Source organism: Hemitrygon akajei, chromosome 6 (assembly GCF_048418815.1).
Source record: "Hemitrygon akajei chromosome 6, sHemAka1.3, whole genome shotgun sequence".
Lineage (NCBI taxonomy): Eukaryota > Metazoa > Chordata > Chondrichthyes > Myliobatiformes > Dasyatidae > Hemitrygon > Hemitrygon akajei.
This window is the reverse complement of record NC_133129.1, coordinates 8,973,032-8,994,262: the sequence shown is the minus strand read 5'-3', so window position 1 is coordinate 8,994,262 and position 21,231 is coordinate 8,973,032. Positions and strand designations below refer to the sequence as shown.

The 21,231-nt window shown below is 45.2% G+C and overlaps 2 protein-coding genes across 8 annotated transcripts in view; one reads left to right on the top strand and one right to left on the bottom strand.

Moving 5' to 3' along the window:
- Window positions 1-387, bottom strand: part of spef2 (sperm flagellar 2) — a 685,307-nt gene extending 684,920 nt beyond the window's left edge. For 4 of the 5 annotated variants that reach the window (XM_073047840.1, XM_073047842.1, XM_073047843.1 and 1 more), the window contains exon 1: window positions 275-387. In XM_073047840.1, coding sequence (XP_072903941.1) covers window positions 275-332 — 58 coding nt within the window. In that variant the 5' untranslated portion in view covers window positions 333-387. Of the gene's footprint in view, window positions 1-270 lie in introns of all 5 variants that reach the window. The other variant, XM_073047841.1, reaches the window with a different exon arrangement.
- Window positions 388-553: 166 nt separating this feature from the next.
- LOC140728691 (uncharacterized) overlaps window positions 554-21,231 on the top strand; it is a 265,890-nt gene continuing 245,212 nt past the window's right edge. For all 3 annotated transcript variants that reach the window (XM_073047654.1, XM_073047653.1, XM_073047652.1), the window contains exon 1: window positions 554-698. In XM_073047654.1, the coding sequence (XP_072903755.1) occupies window positions 681-698 (18 nt within the window). In that variant the 5' untranslated portion in view covers window positions 554-680. The remainder of the gene's footprint in view (window positions 699-21,231) is intronic.

The window sequence follows — 21,231 nt, the reverse complement described above, 5'->3', positions numbered from 1 at the left end:
ACTGCCATCAGGGTCCTTTTACCCTTGAAGTTTCTTAACTCAACCCACAAGGATTCAACATCTTCCGAACCAATGTCACGTCTTTCTATTGATTTGATGCCATTCTTCACCACGCCTCGCCCTCTGCCTACCTCCTGTACAACTTGGACTTTCGGCTCCCCACTGCTAGGCCACGATTCAGTGATGGCCACAACATCATACCTGGCAATCTGGCAAACCTGATACCCTGCACCCACCTCTCATTCCCTCCGCCAGCCCCCAGCCGCTCACCCACCCACTCTCCGGGACAGCCCGAGCTCCTCATTCAACCACCGGCAGAGAATTTCCGTCATCTTCCGAGATCTCCGGGCTCCACTTGCGGCGTGGGCCTTCGGTCACCATGGAAACGGCTTCCGTAGAAACAGGCCCCGCCTCCGGCCGTCACGTCCATCACCGGGAGCCTGACCAATCACGGAAGGGGTCTCGAGGCGCGCGTGGGCGGGCCGAGGACGTGCGCGCGCCTGTGGCGGGGGCTGAGGGCCGCGCCTGTGGCTGCCCCTCGCCCCTCGCCCCTCGCCCCTCGCCCCTCGTCGCCTGTACACCCGCTGGGAGGTGGCAGGCGTCAGTCACGATCAGCGATCTCTCACCGAGACGTGTGAGGGACGCTACCCTGCGCTCTCCTCAGGCCGGCTACAACTTTGATGGCAAGTTTCAGTAAGGTAAATTCATAAGGGACATAGATGTAGCGGGAAAGAGCTCAAGCAGGGAGTTAGCAAGGACAGGGTGCCGTGAAATAAAAAGTTCAAAGTAAAATTTATTGTCAGACTACATCCCTGAGATTATTTTTTCCGTGGAAATACTTGGCAATTCTATAGAAGTTGTAAACAGATTCAATGGACCACAAACTGCAAATGCAGATATAGATAAATAGCAATAAATAGTGGATGTGAAAAAATATAAAACAGTCCTTAAATGAGTGTAGTTACCCCATTTTGTTCAAGACTGATGATTGAGAGGTAGCAACTGTTATCTTTTGCAGCTAGGAGTAAAGCAAATCCCCAGGCATTTTGGACTTGCATTTTCAGAAAAAGATAACGAGGGATCTCCCCCCTTCCATTCCGGCTGAAATATTGCTTCTTTATTCCTCTCCATAGATCCTGTCTAACCTGCTGAGTTCCTCCAGCATTTTGTGTGTGTTACTCTGGATTTCCAGCATCTGCAAAGTCTCTTAACTTTGGGGTAATTAGAGAGACTGTCAGACCATTCAGGATAAAGGAGGGAATTTATATTTGGAGATGGAGGATATGGGCAAGATAAAATATACAAGATTTTAATAAAAAGAAGACTATAATACTTGAAGATAAAGGAGCAGAATTAGGTCATTTGGCCCATCAAGTTCGCTCCACCATTTCATCAAGGGGCTGATCATTTCTCTCAATTCCACTCTCTTGCCTTCTCCCCATATCCCTTAATGTCCTGACTAATCAAGAAGTTATCAAACGCTGGCTGAAATGACCTAGCCTCTACAGCTGCCTGTGGCAACAAATTCCACAGATTCACCACCCTTTGGCTAAAGAAATTCCTTCTCATTTCCTTTCCAAAAGCACACTCCTCTATTCTGAGGCTGAGTCCTCTGGTCCTACGCTCCCCCACCATAGGAAACATCCCCTGCATTCCATTTTGCCAATTCTTTCAACGTTCGATAGGTTTCAATGACATCACCTCTCGTTCTTAATTTCAGTGATTACAGGCCCAGAGCCATCAAATGCTCATATGATGCCTTACAGTCCTGGAATCATTTTTGTGAACCTCCTTTAAATGCTCTTCAGAATCAGTACATCCTTTCTTTGATCAAGGACCCAAAACATGCTCACAATACTCCAAGTGAGGCCTCACCAGTGCTTTATAAAGGATCAACATTACATCCTTGCTTTTATATTCTAGACATATCGAAATGCAATTGCCTTCCTCTCCACTGACTCTGTCTGCAAATTAACCTTTAGGGAATCCTGCACGAGGACTTCAAGTGCTTTTGCACACAGATTTTTTAATTTTCACTCCATTTAGATAATAGTCAACCCTTTCATTTCTTCTACCAAAGTGCATGACCATACACTTCCCGACACTGTATTCCATCTACTACTTCTTTGTCCATTCTCCAAATCTGTCTAAGTCCCTCAGCTTCCTTAAAACTACCTGCTCCTCTGCCTATCTTTGTATCATCTGCAAACTTGGCCACAAAGCCATCAATTCCATCATCCAAATCATTGACATATAACATAAAAAGAATTGGTCCCAACACAGACCCATGTGGAACACCGCTAGTGACTGGCAACCAACAAGAAAAGGCTTCCTTTATTCCTGCTCTTTGCCTCCTGCCAATCAGCCAATGCTCTATCCATGCTAGTATCTTTCCTGTTATACCAAGGGCTCTTAGCTTGTTAGGTAGCATCACATGTGGTGCCTTGCCAAAGGCCTTCTGAAAATCCAAGTACACTGATTCTCTTTTGTCTATTCTGTTTGTTTTTCAAGGAATTCCAGAAGATTTATCAGTCAAGATTTTCCCTTAAGGAAACCTTGCTGACTTTGGCCTACTTTATCATGTGCCACCAAATACCCTGAAAACACATCCTTAACGATTGATTCCACCATCTTTCTTACCACTGAGGTCAGACTAACTGGCCTATGATTTCCTTTCTTCTGCTTCTCTCCCTTCTTGAAGAGTGGAGTGCTATTTTCAATTTACTAATCCTCTGGAACCATGACAGAATCTAGTGACTCATGAAAGATCATTACTATTGCCTTCACTATCTCTTCAGCCACCTCTTTCAGAACCCTGGAGGGTAGTCATGTGGTTCAAGTGACTTATCTACCTTCAGCTTCCTGAGCACCTTCTCCCTAGTAACAGCAATTGCACTCATCTCTACCTGCTAACACACTCAAACTTCTGACATTCTGCTGATGTCTTCCATGGTGAAGCCTGATGCAAAATACTTGTACAGTTCATCCACCATTTTCAGCAGTCTAATACCTACTCTTGCCTCTCTTTTACCAATGATATCTTTGATATTATTGGCTAGCTTACTTCATATTTCATCTTTTTCCCTGTGGCTTTTTTTTAATTGCCTTCTATTGGTTTTTAAAAGTTTTCCAATCCTCCAGCTTTTGTGCTATTATATGCTCTCTCTTTTGCTTTTATGTTGGCTTTGACTTCAATTGTTAGCCACAGATTCCTGATCAATCCTTTGGAATACAGGCAGCCCCTGGGTTACGGATGAGTTCCATTCCTGAGTCCGTCTTTAAGTCGGATTTGTACGTAAGTCGGAACAGGTACGTCCGGTATTATTTAGCGTCAGTTAGTCAAACGTTTGTCTTAGTATGTAGTATGTATTTTACCTTTCTATGCATATAAAACACTTAAGAAACGAATGTATTCCAATAATTAAACTACTGCGTTGCTTAGTAAATTGTAGCTTTCATCGGGGCAGGGCCTTTCACATGTTCCATTAGTCTCACTTTATCCTTTAAAATTGTTCCAATTGTTGACCGACTGTAGCCTAACACTTTTCCAATGACCGATGGTGTTTCACCTCTTTCCAAACACTTTATTTTCAATCGTGATCACTTCCCATCAACCTCTTCCTGGGAAGGTAAGACCTGTACAGAAGGGACAGTTTGCCCCTGAAATGGAGGGGCTCTAATATCCTATTAGGAAGGTTTGTTAATGCTGCTTGGCAAATTTAAACTAGAGTTGCAGGGTGATGGGAACCAGAGCGCCAGAGCGTTTAGTGGAGACGTTGTGGAGGCAAGTGTTGGTAAGACCTTGACAAGTTAGGAATCAAGAAGTTGAGCATGGTGTGACTAGTGTTCTGAGCTGCCTATATTTTAATGAAAGAAGTATCATAGGAAAGGTAGATGATAGTGTTACAGATGAGGTAGCTGGTTTATAAACAGAGGCACGTGTAGTGTATTGAAAGAACAGGCAGAGGGGACAGACTTGGTAAAAAAATGACATTAAATCATTAGAAAGAGATGACACAGGATTGGAAGATGTTAATTCATTGTGGATAGAGCTAAGGAACTGCAAGGGTAAAGAGACTCTAACGGGAGTTGTATACAGACCCCCAAACAGCAGTACAGATGTGGTCTACAATTTAAAATGTGAGATAGGAAGTGCATACCAAAAGGGCAATGCTCCAATAGTCATGGGAGATCTCAATATACAGGTAGATTGGGACAATCAGGTTGGTGCTGGATTCCAAGAGGGGGACTTCTACAAAGCTTACCAGATAGCTTTTTAGAACAGCTGATGGTTGAGCCCACAAGGGTATCAGCTATTCTGGAGAGGGTGTTGTGCAGTGAACCAGAATTGAGTAGAGAGCTGAAGGAAAAAGAACACTGAGGGAAAGTGATCATAATATGATCGAATTTACCCTGAAATTTGAGGAAAAGCTAAAGTCAGATGTAACATTATTACAGTGGAGTAAAGGGAATTATAGAGGCTTGAGAGAGGAGTTGGCCGGAGTTGATTGGAAAAGAACACCGGCAGGGATGACGGCAGAACAGCAATGGCTGGAATTTCTGGAAGCAATTCAGAAGGCACAGGATATATACATCCCAAAGAGGAAGAAGTATTCTAAAGGAAAGATGACTCAACCGTGGCTAACGAGAAGTCAAAGACAACATGAAAGCTAAAGAGTGGGCATATAGTACAGCAAAGATTAGTGGGAAGTTAGAGGATTGGGAAGCTTAACTCTCGCTTTGGCTAGTGGCTAAATATAGCGGGTGATAGCCCCCCGGCCTGGCCAAACTTAAGAAATCTCATTTGGTTGAATACTGTGCGATGTGTCCCCGTTACAAATCAGTACCCCAAAATACTAAACAGTACACATTAAGCATTATAATTCGCAAACACGAGGAAATCTGCAGATGCTGGAAATTCAAACAGCAACACACACAAAATGCTGGTAGAACACAGCAGGCTAGGCAGCATCTATAGGGAGAAGCGATGTCGACGTTTCGGGCCGAGACCCTTCATCAGGACTAACCGAAAGAAAAGATAGTAAGAGATTTGAAAGTAGTGGAGGGAGGGGGAAATGCGAAATGATAGGAGAAGACCGGAGGGGGTGGGATGAAGCTAAGAGCTGGAAAGGTGATTGGCGAAAGTGATACAGAGCTGGAGAAGGGAAAGGATCATGGGATGGGAGGCCTCAGGAGAAAGAAATGGGGGGGAGCACCAGAGGGAGATGGAGAACAGGCAAACAACTAAATATGTCAGGGATGGGGTAAAAGGGGGAGGAGGGGCATTAATGGAAGTTTGAGAAGCCAATGTTCATGCCATCAGGTTGGAGGCTACCCAGCCGGTATATAAGGTGTTGTTCCTCCAACCTGAGTTTGGATTCATTTTGACAGTAGAGGAGGCCAGAATTAATATAATTCTCCGTAACTTCCGCCACCTCCAACGGGATCCCACTACCAAACACATTTTTCCCTCCCCCCCCTTTCTGCTTTTCACAGGGATCGCTCCCTACGCGACTCCCTTGTCCACTCGTCCCTCCCATCCCTTCCCACCGATCTCCCTCCTGGCACTTATCCTTGTAAACGGAACAAGTGCTACACCTGCCCTTACACTTCCTCCCTCACCACCATTCAGGGCCCCAGACAGTCCTTCCAGGTGAGGCGACGCTTCACCTGTGAGTCGGCTGGTGTGGTATACTGCGTCCGGTGCTCCTGGTGTGGCCTTTTATATATTGGTGAGACCCGACGTAGACTGGGAGACCGTTTCGTGGAACACCTACGCTCGGTCCGCCAGAAAAAGCAGGATCTCCCAGTGGCCACACATTTTAATTCCACGTCCCATTCCCATTCTGATATGTCTATCCATGGCCTCCTCTACTGTCAAAATGAATCCAAACTCAGGTTGGAGGAACAACACCTTATATACCGGCTGGGTAGCCTCCAACCTGATGACATGAACATTGACTTCTCTAACTTCCGTTAATGCTCCTCCTCCCCTTCTTACCCCATCTCTGACATATTTAGTTGTTTGCCTGTTCTCCATCTCCCTCTGGTGCTCCCCCCCCCTTTCTTTCTCCTGAGGCCTCCCGTCCCATGATCCTTTCCCTTCTCCAGCTCGGTATCACTTTCGCCAATCACCTTTCCAGCTCTTAGCTTCATCCCACCCCCTCTGGTCTTCTCCTATCATTTCGCATTTCCCCCTCCCCCCACTACTTTCAAATCTCTTACTATCTTTCCTTTCGGTTAGTCCTGACGAAGGGTCTCAGCCCGAAACGTCGACAGCGCTTCTCCCTATAGCTGCTGTATAGCCTGCTGTGTTCTACCAGCATTTTGTGTGTGAAGCTTTATAATTCTTACTTTGACTATATGGTTAGTAAAGAAAACTAAAAATAAGAAAAAGGGCTCATTCTTATGGAACAGTCTATCGCACAATGTTGGAGCTCACTGACAAGCTGATTGTCCACCATCGACCTCCTCCGATCGTCGCTGCCCTTCGGACCCTCACTCCAAGTCCACCCTGTCCGGCGGTCTAACAACTCTCTCCATTCGTGTCTTCTCTGCTCAACTCTCCAAGGCAAAAGACTGACCACAAAAATCTCTCTTCCAGACTCACAGGAAAGAACAACAGCATTCTAAACCCCATTATCTATAGTTGTAGCCCAAACATTGCTGCTACAGAGAAACCATTACACTATCAGTGAAACCTTACAACATGTTACATAAAAATCGACAGAAGGCAACTAAAAATTCTTTAAGAACATAAAGATGGAATACAGCGATCAGCTCGCCAATGATATAGTGAATACCAAAAGTTTCTTCAGATACATAAAGTGTAAAAGAGAGGCAAGAGTGGATGTCAGACTGCTGGCAAGTGATGCTGGAGCGGTAGTGAAGGGGGACAAGGAAGTGGCATGTGAACTTAATAAGTATTTTAAACATAGAAACATAGAAAATAGGTGCAGGAGTAGGCCATTCGGCCCTTTGAGCCTGCACCGCCATTCGGTATGATCATGGCTGATCATCCAACTCAGAACCCTGTACCTGCTTTCTCTCCATACCCCCTGATCCCTTTAGCCACAAGGGCCATATCTAACTTCCTCTTAAATATAGCCAATGAACCGGCCTCAACTGTTTCCTGTGGCAGAGAATTCCACAGATTCACCACTCTCTGTGTGAAGAAGTTTTTCCTCATCGCGGTCCTAAAAGGCTTCCCCATTATCCTTAAACTGTGACCCCTCGTTCTGGACTTCCCCAACATCGGAAACAATCTTCCTGCATCTAGCCTGTCCAATCCCTTTAGAATTTTATACGTTTCAATAAGATCCCCCCTCAATCTTCTAAATTCCAGTGAGTATAAGCCTAGTCGATTCAGTCTCTCTTCATATGAAAGTCCTGCCATCCCAGGAATCAATCTGGTAAACCTTCTGTGTACTCCCTCTATGGCAAGAATGTCTTTCCTCAGATTAGGGGATCAAAACTGCACACAATACTCTAGGTGCGGTCTCACCAAGGCATTGTACAACTGCAGTAGAACCTCCCTGCTCCTGTACTCGAATCCTTTTGCTATGAATGCCAACATACCATTTGCCTTTTTCAACACCTGCTGTACCTGCATGCCCACTTTCAATGACTGGTGTACAATGACACCCAGGTCTCGTTGCACCTCCCCTTTTCCTATTCGGCCACCTTTCAGATAATAATCTGTTTCCTGTTCTTGCAACTAAAGTGGATAACCTCACATTTATCCATGTTAAATTGCATCTGCCATGAATTTGCCCACTTATCTAACCTATCCAAGTCACCCTGCATCCTCTTAGCATCCTCCTCACAGCTAACACCGCCGCCCAGCTTCGTGTCATCTGCAAACTTGGAGATGCTGCATTTAATTCCCTCGTCTAAGTCATTAATATATATTGTAAACAACTGGGGTCCCAGCACTGAGCCTTGCGGTACCCCACTAGTCACTGCCTGCCATTCTGAAAAGGTCCCGTTTACTCCCACTCTTTGCTTCCTGTCTGCCAACCAATTCTCTATCCACCTCAATACCATACCCCCAAGACTTGAGCAAAGCACAGCATCGTTCCGCTGTCTGCTTGCATTCGGCCTTGCCGATATTGGACTGTCGAGCCAATTGTCTCTGAAGCCAGCGGTATTTGTTTGATATTTAGTTATTACTTTCAGCTGCAATGTTGGCTTCGTTTAACATGTGAGAGTTTTAGTTAACGGCCCTGTCTGGTCTAGTGTTTATTGTTTTCTTTTCCCTTTAACTCTGTTCGTATTAAAATCTGTGAACCATCGACCTGCTTCACTGTCTCTCACTCCACACTTGGGCCATATCCGAACGTAGTGACAGTGGGTGAAGTTACCATTACCAGAGAGAGGTTCTTGGGAAAATGAAAGGTCTGAAGGTAGATAAATCACCTGGACCAGATGGTGTACACCCCAGAGTTCTGAAAAAAGGGGCTGAAGAGATTGTGGAGGCATTAGTAATGATCTTTCAAGAATCACTAGATTCTGGAATTGTTCTGGAAGACTGGAAAATTGCAAATATCACTCCACTTTTAAAGAAGGGAGAGAGGCAGAAGAAAGGAAATTACAGGCCAGTTAGTCTGATTCAGTGGTTGGGAAGATGTTAGAATCGATTGTTAAGGATGAGGTCTCAGGGTACTTGGAGGCTCATGATAAAATTGGCCATAGTCAGCATGGTTTCCTCAAGGGAAAATCTTGCCTGACAAATCTGCTGGGCTTCTTTGAAGAAATAACAAGCAGGATAGACAAAGGAGAATTGGTGGATGTTGTGTACTTGGATTTTCAGAAGGCCTCTGACAAGGTGTCACACATGAGGCCGTTTAACGAGCTACAAGCCCATGGTTTTACAGGAAAGCAGTGGCTGATTGGCAGGAGGCAAAGAGTGAGAGTAAAGGGAGTCTCTTCTGATTGGCTGCCGGTGACCAGTGGTGGCCACAGACAGAGCTGCTGCTTTCCACGGTGCATTGATAACATTTGTAATAGGCTCTCCGTTAGTTGGGGCCGACCAAGCACTAGCCAGGACAGTACAATATGGAAAGCAAGCTGTTGCCCACATAGCAGGCTCCCCTCTCCATACAGCTGACGAATCCAAAGACCAATGCAGTTTGGCACCAGCAGCATCACACGAGTTGCCAGTCAGCATTGAACGTAAAGTAGGACTCCAGCTCCCGATTTTTCCCTCGGGGTTAACTCCCAGAGCCTTCTCCATGAGTATGAATAGTTGCAGCGCAACAGAGATTTGTGATTAGAGTTTTTCCTTCTCCTAGACAAGCTGCCAATCATGGCTAACAAGCCCCATCAGCCTGATCTGAAATAGGAAATAAAATCAAAAGGAATTTGGAGCAGGAGCAGGCCATTCTGCCCACCAGGGACTAGACAGATTAATAGTTTGGTAGAGACTAGATGGGTGGAATGGTGTTCTATGTCCATTAAATGTGATTATGGCTGAACTGCCCCCAGCCCCCCCTCTCTGTACCAGTTCACCACCACCCTCATTGTACTGATCATTCAAAAATGTACCTACTTCTTTAAATAGCTATAGAGAGCAGGCCTCCTCAAGCCTCTGCTCCAACACGCCTCATTTAAATGATCAATCCTGTATTTAGTTTAAATGACCTTAGAAGAGGAAATCTTTAAAAAGGCAATGCCTGAAGAATGCGGCATACATCGTGAAGGACCCTCAGCATTAGGACATGCTCTCGTCTCAGTGCTACCATCAAGGAGGAGGTACTGGGCCCTCAACCATACACTCAATGTTTTAGGAACAGCATCTCCTCCTGCACCATCAGGTTTCTGAATGGACAATGAACCCATGAACATACAGCACTACTTGTTCTCTTTTTCACTATTTTTATATATTCTTATCTTAATTTATAGCAATATGGTAATCTTTTGCACTGTACTGCTATTGCAAAACATAAATAAATTTCACAACATACATCAGTGATCATAAACCTGATTCTGATTAAACTATAAATTTGTAGAGAAATTCACCTGGCCTCCTCCCCATCACCTGTCACCATATTTACGTCCCGAATCATGATGCTGGGAACTGAATGACGATCGGTGTCTGCAGCTGGTTTTCTGACCACAGCTGCACCTTCCTCCCTCCGCACTGCCACATCAACTGGTTTGACAGCTCACGACCAGTGACCAGCAGTTAAACAACTAATTCACGGTCTGCACCAATTAAACGTTCCTCTTAGCTTTACGTATTTCCAGCATCTTGTTTTAGATATGGCTGGATCAGGGAGCAGTTTAAAGATGAGCAGGGTAAGCTGAACAAATTCCTGTTCCTGGCAGAGGCCTTGTGAGCAAACTCAGACCATCACTGCGAGGAAAGGGGCTCCAGTGGACAGCCATTTGTTTACTTTTTAAAATTAATTTGTTGCAGAATTCGTCCTCTTCTGCACATTGGATGTTTGTCAGTCTTTGCTACGCATAGTTTTTCATCAATTCTATAGTACTTTTAGGTTTTTTCCTGTAGATACCTGCCAGAAAATGAATCTCACGGTGATATATATGTCATTCGATAAGAAATTTACTTAGAACTTTGTATTGTGACAGTGGCTGTTGTCGAGGTTGCTTTGGCAAGAACGTTGAGTCTTTGCTCTTTTTGAGTTGGGTCAGTGAATGCTCTTCCTGCAGGAAGTGGGGATATGCCAGTAACCCCAGTGATATTCTTGTGGGAAGTGTGTTTGGCTGACCTCCTCCAGAGGCTGGAGCTGCAGATGGAGTCACTCAGGACCAGTCACGTTATAGACAGGAGCTTCAGTGAGCTGGTCACAGCAGGTAGTTGGATGACCAGCAGGAAAGGTTGAAGGAGAAAGGAAGAGAGCACAGGGTTCCCCTGTGGCCATTTCCCTCTCTAACAAGTGTATCAGTGACTGATTCAGATGCATTGTAGAGGAGAGTGGAGATGAGAACTAGAGTAATAGTGGACTAATTAGGAGGACAATCAGGAGATTCTGTGGCCATTTCTCCTGGGTGCCAGGGTTGAGGATGTCTCTGAATGATTGCAGAATATTCCCAAGGAGACGGTGAGCAGCCAGAGATGTGGTGCACATTGCTACCAACAATCGAGGTAGAAAGAGATGATGCCCTACAGAGTGAATACAGAACCAGAATCAGGTTTATTTTCACTGGCACGTGTTGTGAAATTTGTTAACTTAGCAGCAGCAGTTCAATGCAATACATAATCTAGAAGAAATATGCAGTATATGCATATTGAATGGATTTAAATTGTGCAAAGACAGAAAGAATATATATTTAAAAAGTGAGGCACTGCTCACGGGATCAATGTCATTTAGGAATCGGATGGCAGAGAGGAAGAAGCTGTTCGTGAATCACCGAGTGTGTGCCTTCAGGCTTCTGTACCTCCTACCTGATGCTAACAGGGAGAAAAGGGCATACCCTGGGTGCTAGAGGTCCTTAATAATGGATGCTGCCTTTCTGAGACACCACTCCTTGAAGATATCCTGGGTACTTTGTAGACTAGTACCCAAGATGAAGCAGACTAAATTTATGACCCTCTGCAGCTTCATTTGGTCCTGTGTAGTAGCCACCCCCCATACCAGACAGTGATGCAGCCTCTCCAGGGAACATCTACAGAAGTTTTTCAGTGTTTTGTTGCAAACTACTAATGAAGTATAGTCGCTGTCTTGCCTTCTTTATAACTACATTGACGTGTTGTGTCCAGGTTGGGTCTTCAGAGATCTTGACACCCAGGAACTTAAAACTGCTGACTCTCTCCACTTATAATCCCTCTATGAGGATTGGTATGTGTTCCTTTGTCTTACCCTTCCTGAAGTCCACATTCAGCTCTTTCATCTTACTGACGTTGAGTGCCAGGTTGTTGCTGCAACACCGCTCCACTAGTTGGTATATCTCACTCCTGTACACCCTCTCGTCACCATCTGAGATTCTACCAACAATGGTTGTAACATCAAATTTATAGATGGTATTTGAGTTATGCCTAGCCACACAGTCATGGGTATACAGAGAGTAGAGCAGTGGACTAAACACACACCCCTGGTGTGTACCAGTGTTGATTGTCAGTGAGGAGGAGATATTATCACCAAACTGCACAGATTGTGGTCTTCTGGTTAGGAAGTCGAGGATCTAATTGCAGATGGTGGTACAGAGGCCCAGATTCTGTAACTTATCCATCAGGATTGTGGGAATGATGGCGATAGTCGATGAACAGTATCCTGACATAGGTGTTTGTGAGGTGCCATTGAGATTGTATCTGCCATTGACTTATTGTGGCAATAGGCAAATTGCAGTGGGTCCAGGAACTTGCTGAGGCAGGAGTTCAGTCTGGTCATGACCTCCCTCTCAAAGCGAGTAGGAGGTTTAAAAGCAGGAAATCATAAACGCAAACACTGAATGAAGTGCCTTTGGACAAAACATCAACTGCTTATTCCTTACCACAGATGTTGCCTGACCTGCTGAGTTCCTCCAGCATTTTGTATGTTTGAAGATGATAATCTCCAGATTTCTCCCAAAGTCTTTGAGATGGCAATATGGACAGCTTTATGCTCCTCCTGCCAGATTAGTTTATTATTGTCACATGTACTGAGATGCAGTGAAAACCTTTGCTTTGCATGACACCCAGATATATCACATAAATACACCGAGATGGGTTGAAGGGGTCTGTTTCTGCTGTAAGACTCTGTGATCTGAGGCTTTGACTGACCACCAGGTGGCATGAGGGAGCTGCAGTGCCCTTACTGACCATCAGGTGGCAGGAGCGATCAAAGGGACCAGCGTGGAATGTCAGATGCATGACATGATTACAGCTTGAGGCGTCTGTACGTTCTTCCTGTGTGTGTATGTGTGGGTTTCCTCCCATAGTCTAAAGACTTAGGTTAATTGATCATTGTAAATTGTCCTGTGATTAGGCTAGCATTAAGTTAGTGTGCACTGGGCGGCAAATGAAATATTGAGTGACCAGGTTTTTGGAGTAAGTTTTGGAATTGGGGGACAAATATTCAAATACATCTGTGGGTGACAGAAGTATCACATTGCTGCTGTAATACTAATTTTATGTACCCTGATAATTGTATTGCTCAATGTATATCAACTGAGAAGATGAAAAGTAGAAATAATGCAAAAATTAGGAGATAAGGTTTTCATGAAACAGCAGACGATTGTCAGTATAAAGTCGGTTAAGTTAGTTAGTAAATGTTAATGTTATTTTTAGAATGTAAGTGTTGCACACCTACTGGGGTTCCATGGCAGTCCTATGGGCAGTCAACTGACTGAGAGGAGGATCATGATCCTAAGATAAATACCCTTGGATCAAGAGGGGGAGATGTTGGCCAGAAGAAACTACAGTCTGATCAAGGATTGGATTTGATGAATCAAGGACGGAGGAGGTAGACAAACCTGTTGTCTTTGTTTCCCCCCATTTTGTGGACTCGGAACTGATTCCTGATCTGGGATAGTCTGATCAGAGCAACTGGATGAGGACACAAGGATCTGCTAAACCCGAGACCATTCTCAGACAAGTACCTGGTGTAATGCCCTGGTTCACATCTTTACTGTTCTGCTGTCGGTATTTCACTCAGCAGCTCTGTAAGAGCAGCCTGTCCTGCTTTCAGCCTGTTTGGGTTATTGTTGAAGATGAGGGATGATGTGGAATGTGGTGCCATCCAACTAGCGGGAGGTTTTCTGGGTGAGGGACAATAAGGTTGTGCTTGGGGTTTAGTTTGTTCGAGAGAAGATGTTGGAAATAACCGGTCGTAGGTTACGATCCTGTGGGAGACCGGCTTGTCCCAGGTGGATTGCGAGCGACACTCGGAAGCTGGTGTGTGCTTTCACATTGACCGAGGGCCCAGTGTGTGAGTGACAGAGAAGTTCAGGATGAGTTCCAACTTGTGCACATTTGACAGATTAATTAGAATGGGCCCTTTTCTTTTTGTTATTCTTTACTGACCCTTCAGTTAAGACTCATAAATATAATTCCTTTAATCATATGCAGTGTAGCATTTCGTGGCATTAATTTGTAATGGAGTAGCAAATGACACAGCATCCACACAAACTGGGGAGCGTCTCAATCTCACTAGTTTGGCGGGGCCAGAGGTTGTCTTCCCTAGGAGTTGGAGCTGGAACTGGATGAACTCCGATCATTCGGGAGGCTGAAGGGTTGATAGATAGGACATGTAGAGAGGTAGTTACTCCCAAGGTGCAGGGCACAGGAAACTGGGTGACAGTCAAGAAGGGGAATGGAGTTAAGGAGCTAGTGCAGAGTACCCCTATGGCCACCCCCCTCAACAACAAGATACTGTTTGGGGCGGGGTGTTGGTGACGTAACGGAGGAAAGTCACTGTGGGTGGGTCTCTGGCACTATCTTGCTTTGTGACTCAGAAAGGAAGAGGGGAGAAGAGGCATGCTGTGGTGATAGGGGATTCGTCAGTCAGGGGAATTGGACAGGAGGCTCTGTGGGAGAGAACGAGATTCCCGGATGGTATGTTGCCTCCAGGGTGCCAGAGTCCAGGATATGTTGGATTGAGTGCTCAGCATTTTTAAGTGGGATGGTGAACAGCCAGAAACCGTGGTCCACAGAGGTACTAATTACAGGGTAGGATGAGTGATGAGGTTCTGCATAGGAGTTCAGAGGGTTAGGTGCTAAGTTAAAGGGCAGGGCAGGACCTCCAGGGTGGTGATCTCAGGATTGCTACCTGTACCACGTGCTAGTGAGGACAGAACTGGGAAGATTTCCCAGTTTAATATGTGGATAATGAGTTGGTGTAGGAGGGAGGGCATAAGCCTTTTGGATCATTGGGCTCTTTTCCAGGGAAGCTGGGACCTGTACAGAAGGTACAGTTTGCACCTGAACTGGAGGGGGACCAATATCCTAACAGGAAGGTTTGTTAATGCTGGATGGTGGGGCTTAAACTAGAGGTGCAGGGGGATGGGAACCAGAGTGTCAGAACAGTTAGTGAAGAGGTTGTGGAGGCAGATGTCGGTAAGACCTCAAAGTTAGGAATCAAAAAGTTGAGCATTGTGCAACTAGTGTCCTGAGCTGCCTCTGTTTCAAAGCAAGAAGTATCAGAGGAAAGTGGTGAAAGGTGCTGAAGATGAATTAGATGGATTACAAACAGAGTCAATGAGTAGTGAGGAGAGGCTGTTAATGGGGCAAAATTGCAGTCAACAGGTTGAGTTGAAACATAAAAGGCGACCAAATTGAAAAGACTGAATACTAGATTGATGTGTTATATGTGAAAGCACGCAGAATACGGAATAAGGTAGGTGAACTTGAGGCACAGTTGCAGATTGGCATGTATGATGTTGCAGGCATCACTGAATCATGGCTGAAAGAAGATTATAGCTGGGAGCTTAATGTGCAAGGATACACATTGTATTGAAAGGACAGGCAGGAAGGCAGAGGGAGCGCCTTGCTTTGTTGATAAAAAATGAAATGAAATCATTAGAAAGAGGTGACTGGGTCGGAAGGTGCTGAATCATTGTGGATAGAGTTAAGGAACTGCAAAGGTAAAAAAGACCCTGGTGGGAGTTATATACAGTCCCACAAACCGGAGAAAGGATGAAGTCAATAAATAACAATACGAGATAGAAAATGCATGCCAAAAGGGCAATGTTACAATAATCATAGGAATTTTAATTTGCAGGTAGATTGGGAAAATCAGATTGGTGCTGAATTCCAAGAGGAGGGATTTCTAGAATGCCTGTGAGATGGTTTTTAGAGCAGTTTGTGATTGAGCCCAGTGGGCGGGGGGGGGGGGGGGATCAGTTATTGTGGATAGGGTGTTGTGCAGTGAACTGGAATAGATTAGAGAGCTTAAGGTAAAAGAACCCTTAGGGGAGTGTGATCATAATATGATCCAATTCACCCAATTTATATATTTATGTATATATATCCCAAAGAGGTAGAAGTACTCTAAAGCTCTAAAGGCAAGATGATACAACCATGGCTAACAAGAGAAGTCAAAGACAAAGAGAGGGCATATAATAGAGCAAAAGGACTAGAATATAAAATCAAGGATGTAATGTTGAAACTTTATAAAGCACTGGTGAGGCCTCACAGAACATTGTGAGCAATTTTGGGCCCCTTATAAAGGATGAACTGAAACTGGAGAAGGTTCAAAGGAAGTGCACAAAAATGATTCCAGGATTGAATGGCTTGTCGTATGAAAATCCTTTGTTGGCTCTAGACCTGTATTCACTGGAATGCAGAAGAATGAGAGGCGACCTAATTGAAACCTATCAAATGGTGAGAGGCCTTGATAGAGTGGATGCGGAGAGAATGATTTCTATGGTGGGAGAGCCTAAGACCAGAAAACACAGCCTCAGAATGGAGGGGCATCCTTTCATAACAGATGAGGAGGATTTTTTTTTTAGGCAGAGAGTGGTGAATCAGTGGAATTCTTTGCCACAGACAGTTGTGGAGGACAAATCTTTATGTATATTTAAGGCAGAGGTTGATTGATTCTTGATTAGACAGGGCACAAAAGGAGACTGGGAAAAAGCAGGAGATTGGGGTTGAAAGGAAAATTGGATCAGCCATGAAAAAATTGTGGAGCAGACTCGATGGAGCAAATGGCCGAATGCTGCTCCTATATCTTATCGTCTTAAGTATACCAAGGATATAGCCTTGATTTTGACATTTATTTCAAGAGGAATAGAATTTATTTGCCGGTGAGGGTAAAAATAGGAAGATTTGGCAGATTATTGCATGGCTGAGAAGCTGGTGCAGGGGACAGGGCGTCAGGTTCTTAGGTCATTGGAATCTCTTCTGGGGGTGATATGACCTGTTCAAAAGTGAAGGATTGCACCTGAACCCAAGGGAGACTTGTATTCTTGCGAGCTAGTTTGTTAAGCTGTTAGGAGGATTGAAGCTAATTTGGCAGGGGGTTGGAACTGGAGTGAAGTGATTCAGGATAGGATGGATGGTGAAAAAGCAAGGATAGCATGCAGTCAGACTGTTAGGAAGGGCAGGCAGATGATAGGACAAAATTGTAGCCAGCAGGATCAGTATCAGTGCATTAGGGATACAGAATCAAAAAGGGTAGCAGATACATACTCAAAGTGTTAGATCTCAATGCACAGAGTATAAGAAGGTGGATGATCTTGTTGCATTTGAACAGATTGTTGTGGTTATCACAGAATCGTGACTGAAGGATGGTTGTAGTTGGGAGCTGAATGTCCAAGGGTACACATTATATCGGAGGGGTAGGAAGGTCAGCAGAGAGGGCAGTGTGGTTCTGCTGGTAAAGAATGGCATCAAATCAGTAGAAAGATGTGACATCAGATTGGAAGATGTTGAATCCTTGTGGGTTGACTTAAGAAGCTGCAAGGGTCAAACGACCCTGATGGCAGTTATGTACAGGCCTCCCAACAGTAGCTGGGATGTGGACCATGGATCACAATGGGAAATAGAAAAGGTGTGTCTAAAGGGCAATGTTATAATAGTCGTGGGAGATTTTAACAGGCAGTTCGATTGGGAAAAATTGGAAAATGGTTCTCAAGAGAGCAAGTTTGTTGAATGCCTATGAGATGGCATTTTAGAGCAGTTTGTCGTTGACCCTACTAGGTGATCAGCTATATTGGATTGGGTGTTATGCAATGAACTGCAAGTGATTCAGGATTTCAAAGTAAAAGAACCCTTAGGGGCAGTGAATACGAGTTGACAGAGTTCAACTTGAAATTTGATAAGGTGAAATTAAAGTCTGATGTACATAGCAGTACTTCAGTTGAGAAAAGAAAATCATAGTGGTATGAGAGAAGGGTTGGCCAAAGAAAGTTGGAAGGAGATGCTGGCAGAGATGATAGCAGAACAGCAATGGTGTGAGTTTCTAGGAAACATGAGGAAGGTGCAGGATAGATGTATTCCAAAAACAAACAAATACTCAAATGGCAAAATACTACAACCATGCTGACAAGAGAGTCAATGCTAATATGAGCAAAAGAGAGGGCATACAACAAAGCAAAAATTAGTGGGAAGAAAGGGGATTGGGAAGCATTTAAAACCCTACAGAGAGCAACAAAAATAATCATTAGGGTGGAAAAGATGAAATATTAAAGCAAACAACTTTAAAGTGGATAATAAGAGCTTTTTGAAGTATGTAAAAAATAAAAAGATCCAACAGCTGATATAGGGCTGCTAGAAAATTAGACCGGAGATGATATAAAAGTGGCCAAGGAGATGGCAGATGAACTAAATGAGTATTTTGCATTAAGTCTTCACTGTGGAAGACACCAGCAGTGTGCCAGATATTGAAGAGTGTGAGAGAAGACAAGTGAGTGCCGTCACTATTACAAGGGAAAGGTGCTCAAAAAGCTGAAAGATCTAAGGGTACATAAGTCATCCAGGCAAGATGAACTTCACCCTGGGGTTCTGAAAAAGGAAGCGGTAGAGACTGTGGAGGCGTTAGTAGGGATTTTTCAAATATCATTGGACTCTGGTATGGTGCCAGAGGACTAGAAAATTGCTCCACTCTTAAGAAAGGAGGAAGGCAACAGAAAGGAAACCACAGACCAGTTAGCATGACCTCAGTTTTGTTGCCAAAATTTGCAGATGATACAAAGGTTGGTGGAGGGGCGGGTAAAGCTGAGGAAACAGGTAAACTACAAAAGGACTTAGATTAGGAAATTGGGCAAGAAAGTGGCAAATTGAATTCAATTGACTTTATTACTTATGTCCCTCGCATCCACGAGGAGTAAAAACCTTTACGTTCCCATCTAAATGTAATTTATAGTAATTTGTAATGAATAGTGTGTGCAACAGGCCAGTCAGTATAACATAGAAATACAATTGTATCAGCTGTTACAGGGACGTGGCAGGAAGAACGAACCCAAGTGCAGGACTCTGACACTCCGTAGCGAGTGCAGAATCGAGACCAGGTTGAGTCAGGACTAGGGAGGCTCAATTCACGAAGAGATACGGGGTTGAAGACTTGGAGCAAGGTTCCTCTCTTTCTGAGAGTCAACCAACAATCTGGCAAGGGCTGACCGGAGCTGTTGGGGTCTTATTCTCCGGTAGCTAATGGAAACCAGGTGCTGGTGATTGAGAGAGATTGGGAATCAAGTGTGGGAATTAGGGACCAATTAGGGAGGAAAGGGAAAAGGTGAGAAATGCCAGCCAGGACCATGACATCAGCGTGAATTAATCAGTCTGATGCCCTGTCCCGGAGTCTGTTGGTCCTGGCTTTAATGCTGCGGTACCACTTTTGGATGGTAGAAGCTGCAACAGTTTGTGGTTGGGGTGACTCAGGTCCCCAGTGATCCTTCTGCAATTGAGGAAAGTACAATTCCCATACCAGGTAGTGATGCAGCCAGTCAGGATGCTCTCAATTGTGTCCCTGTAGAAACTCCTTAGGATTTAAGGACACAGACCAAACTTCTTCAACCGTCTGAGGTGAAAGAGGCGTTGTTGTGCTTATTTCACCACACAGCCGGTACGTACAACCTCGTGAGATCCTCAGTGATGTGGATGCTGAGGAACCTAAAGCTGTTCATCCTCTCAACCCCAGATCCTTTGATGTCAATAGGGGTTAGCCTGTATCCATTCCTCCTGTCCACAACCAGCTCCTTTGTTTTTGTGACATTGAGGGAGAGGTTGTTTTCTTGACACCACTGTGTCAGGGTGATGACTTCTGTGTAGACTGCCTTGTTATTATTTAAGACAAGGCCAATCAATGTAGTATCATCTACAAATTTAGTTAGCAGATTGGAGCTGTGTGTGGCGGCACAGTCATTGGTATACAGACAGAGAGTAGGGGGGGGGCTTAGTACACAGTCCTGAGGGGCTCCTGTGTTGAGGGGTGGAGGTGAGGGAGCCCACTCTTACCACCTGTCGGCGATCTGACGGGAAGTCCAGGATCCAGCTGCACAAGGCAGGGTGAAGTCTGAGGTCTCTGAACTTCCTGTTAAGCCTGGATGGAATTATGGTTTTGAATGCTGAACTGTAGGCCAAAAACAGCATTCTCACATAAGCATCCTTCTCTAGGTGTGTACGGATGGTGTGTAGAGCTGTGGCAATTGTGTCATCTGTCAATCGGTTGTGTTGGTAGGTGAATTGTAGGGGGTCCAGTGTGGGTGGTAGCAAGCTTATAGATGTAGTCCTTCAGCCTCTCAATGCACTTGCTTATTATTGAGGTGAGTGCGACAGGACACCAGTTGTTTAGTCCTTTTTGGTACAGGGACAATGGTGGATGTTTTGAAGCAGGAGGGCACTCTACACTGGGACAGGGAGTGATTAAGAATGTCTGTAAACACACCTGCCAGTTGTACCACACACATCCTGAGTACTCACCAGTGCCACCTTTGGGAGACTCCATGAGAATGTGTGGGAGCGGAGAGGACTCAGCCTTACCACCAAGCTGAAGGTCTACCGAGCAGTGGTTCTCACCACCCTCCTCTATGCCAGCGAGACCTGGACTGTCTACAGCAGACACGCTAAACAGCTCAACCACTTCCACTTGAGCTGCCTCCGCAGACTTCTCCATGTACGATGGCAGGACAAAGTCTCAGACACGGAGGTCCTGGAGCGGGCTAGCACCCACAGCATCTACACCCTCCTACAGAAAGCCCAAGCCAGATGGGCTGGCCATGTCATCAGGATGTCTGACAGTCGACTACCAAAACAGCTGCTGTATGGAGAGCTGAGCCAGGGCAAGTGCTCAGTTGGAGGCAGAAGAAACGTTTCAAAGACTGCCTCAAAGACCTCAACATCAATCCCAGTAGCTGGGAATCGCTTGCTCTGGACCGCCCAACCTGGTGGAGCAGGACCACTAAAAGAGCGTATGCAGCAGAAATCAGCCACACCGCAGAGGCTCAGAGGAAACACGCCGTGCGCAAGGCTCGAGCTACCTCCACTTCCACTGCAGCACCTACCCTCATGTGTCCCACATGTGGGCAAGCTTTCAGGGCCCGGATTGGCCTCACCAGTCACCTCCAGACCCACAGTCACAAACCCTCCACCTGACAGAAGTCGTGATCGTCTTCGACTCCGAAGGATGAACAACACTCGCCCTGGGATGCCGTCCGGTCCTGCAGCCTTGCGACTGTCCACTCGTTGGAAACACCTGCAAACTTCACCTCAGAGTTGGCCAAAGTGCAGGTCACTTTGACGGCTCTCCTCGGGGTACAGTGCTGGCGACATTGAACTAAGTATAAAAATGATTTAGCTCATCTGGGAGAGAGGCAGCCATGTTGGCAACACCACTGTGCTCAGGTTTG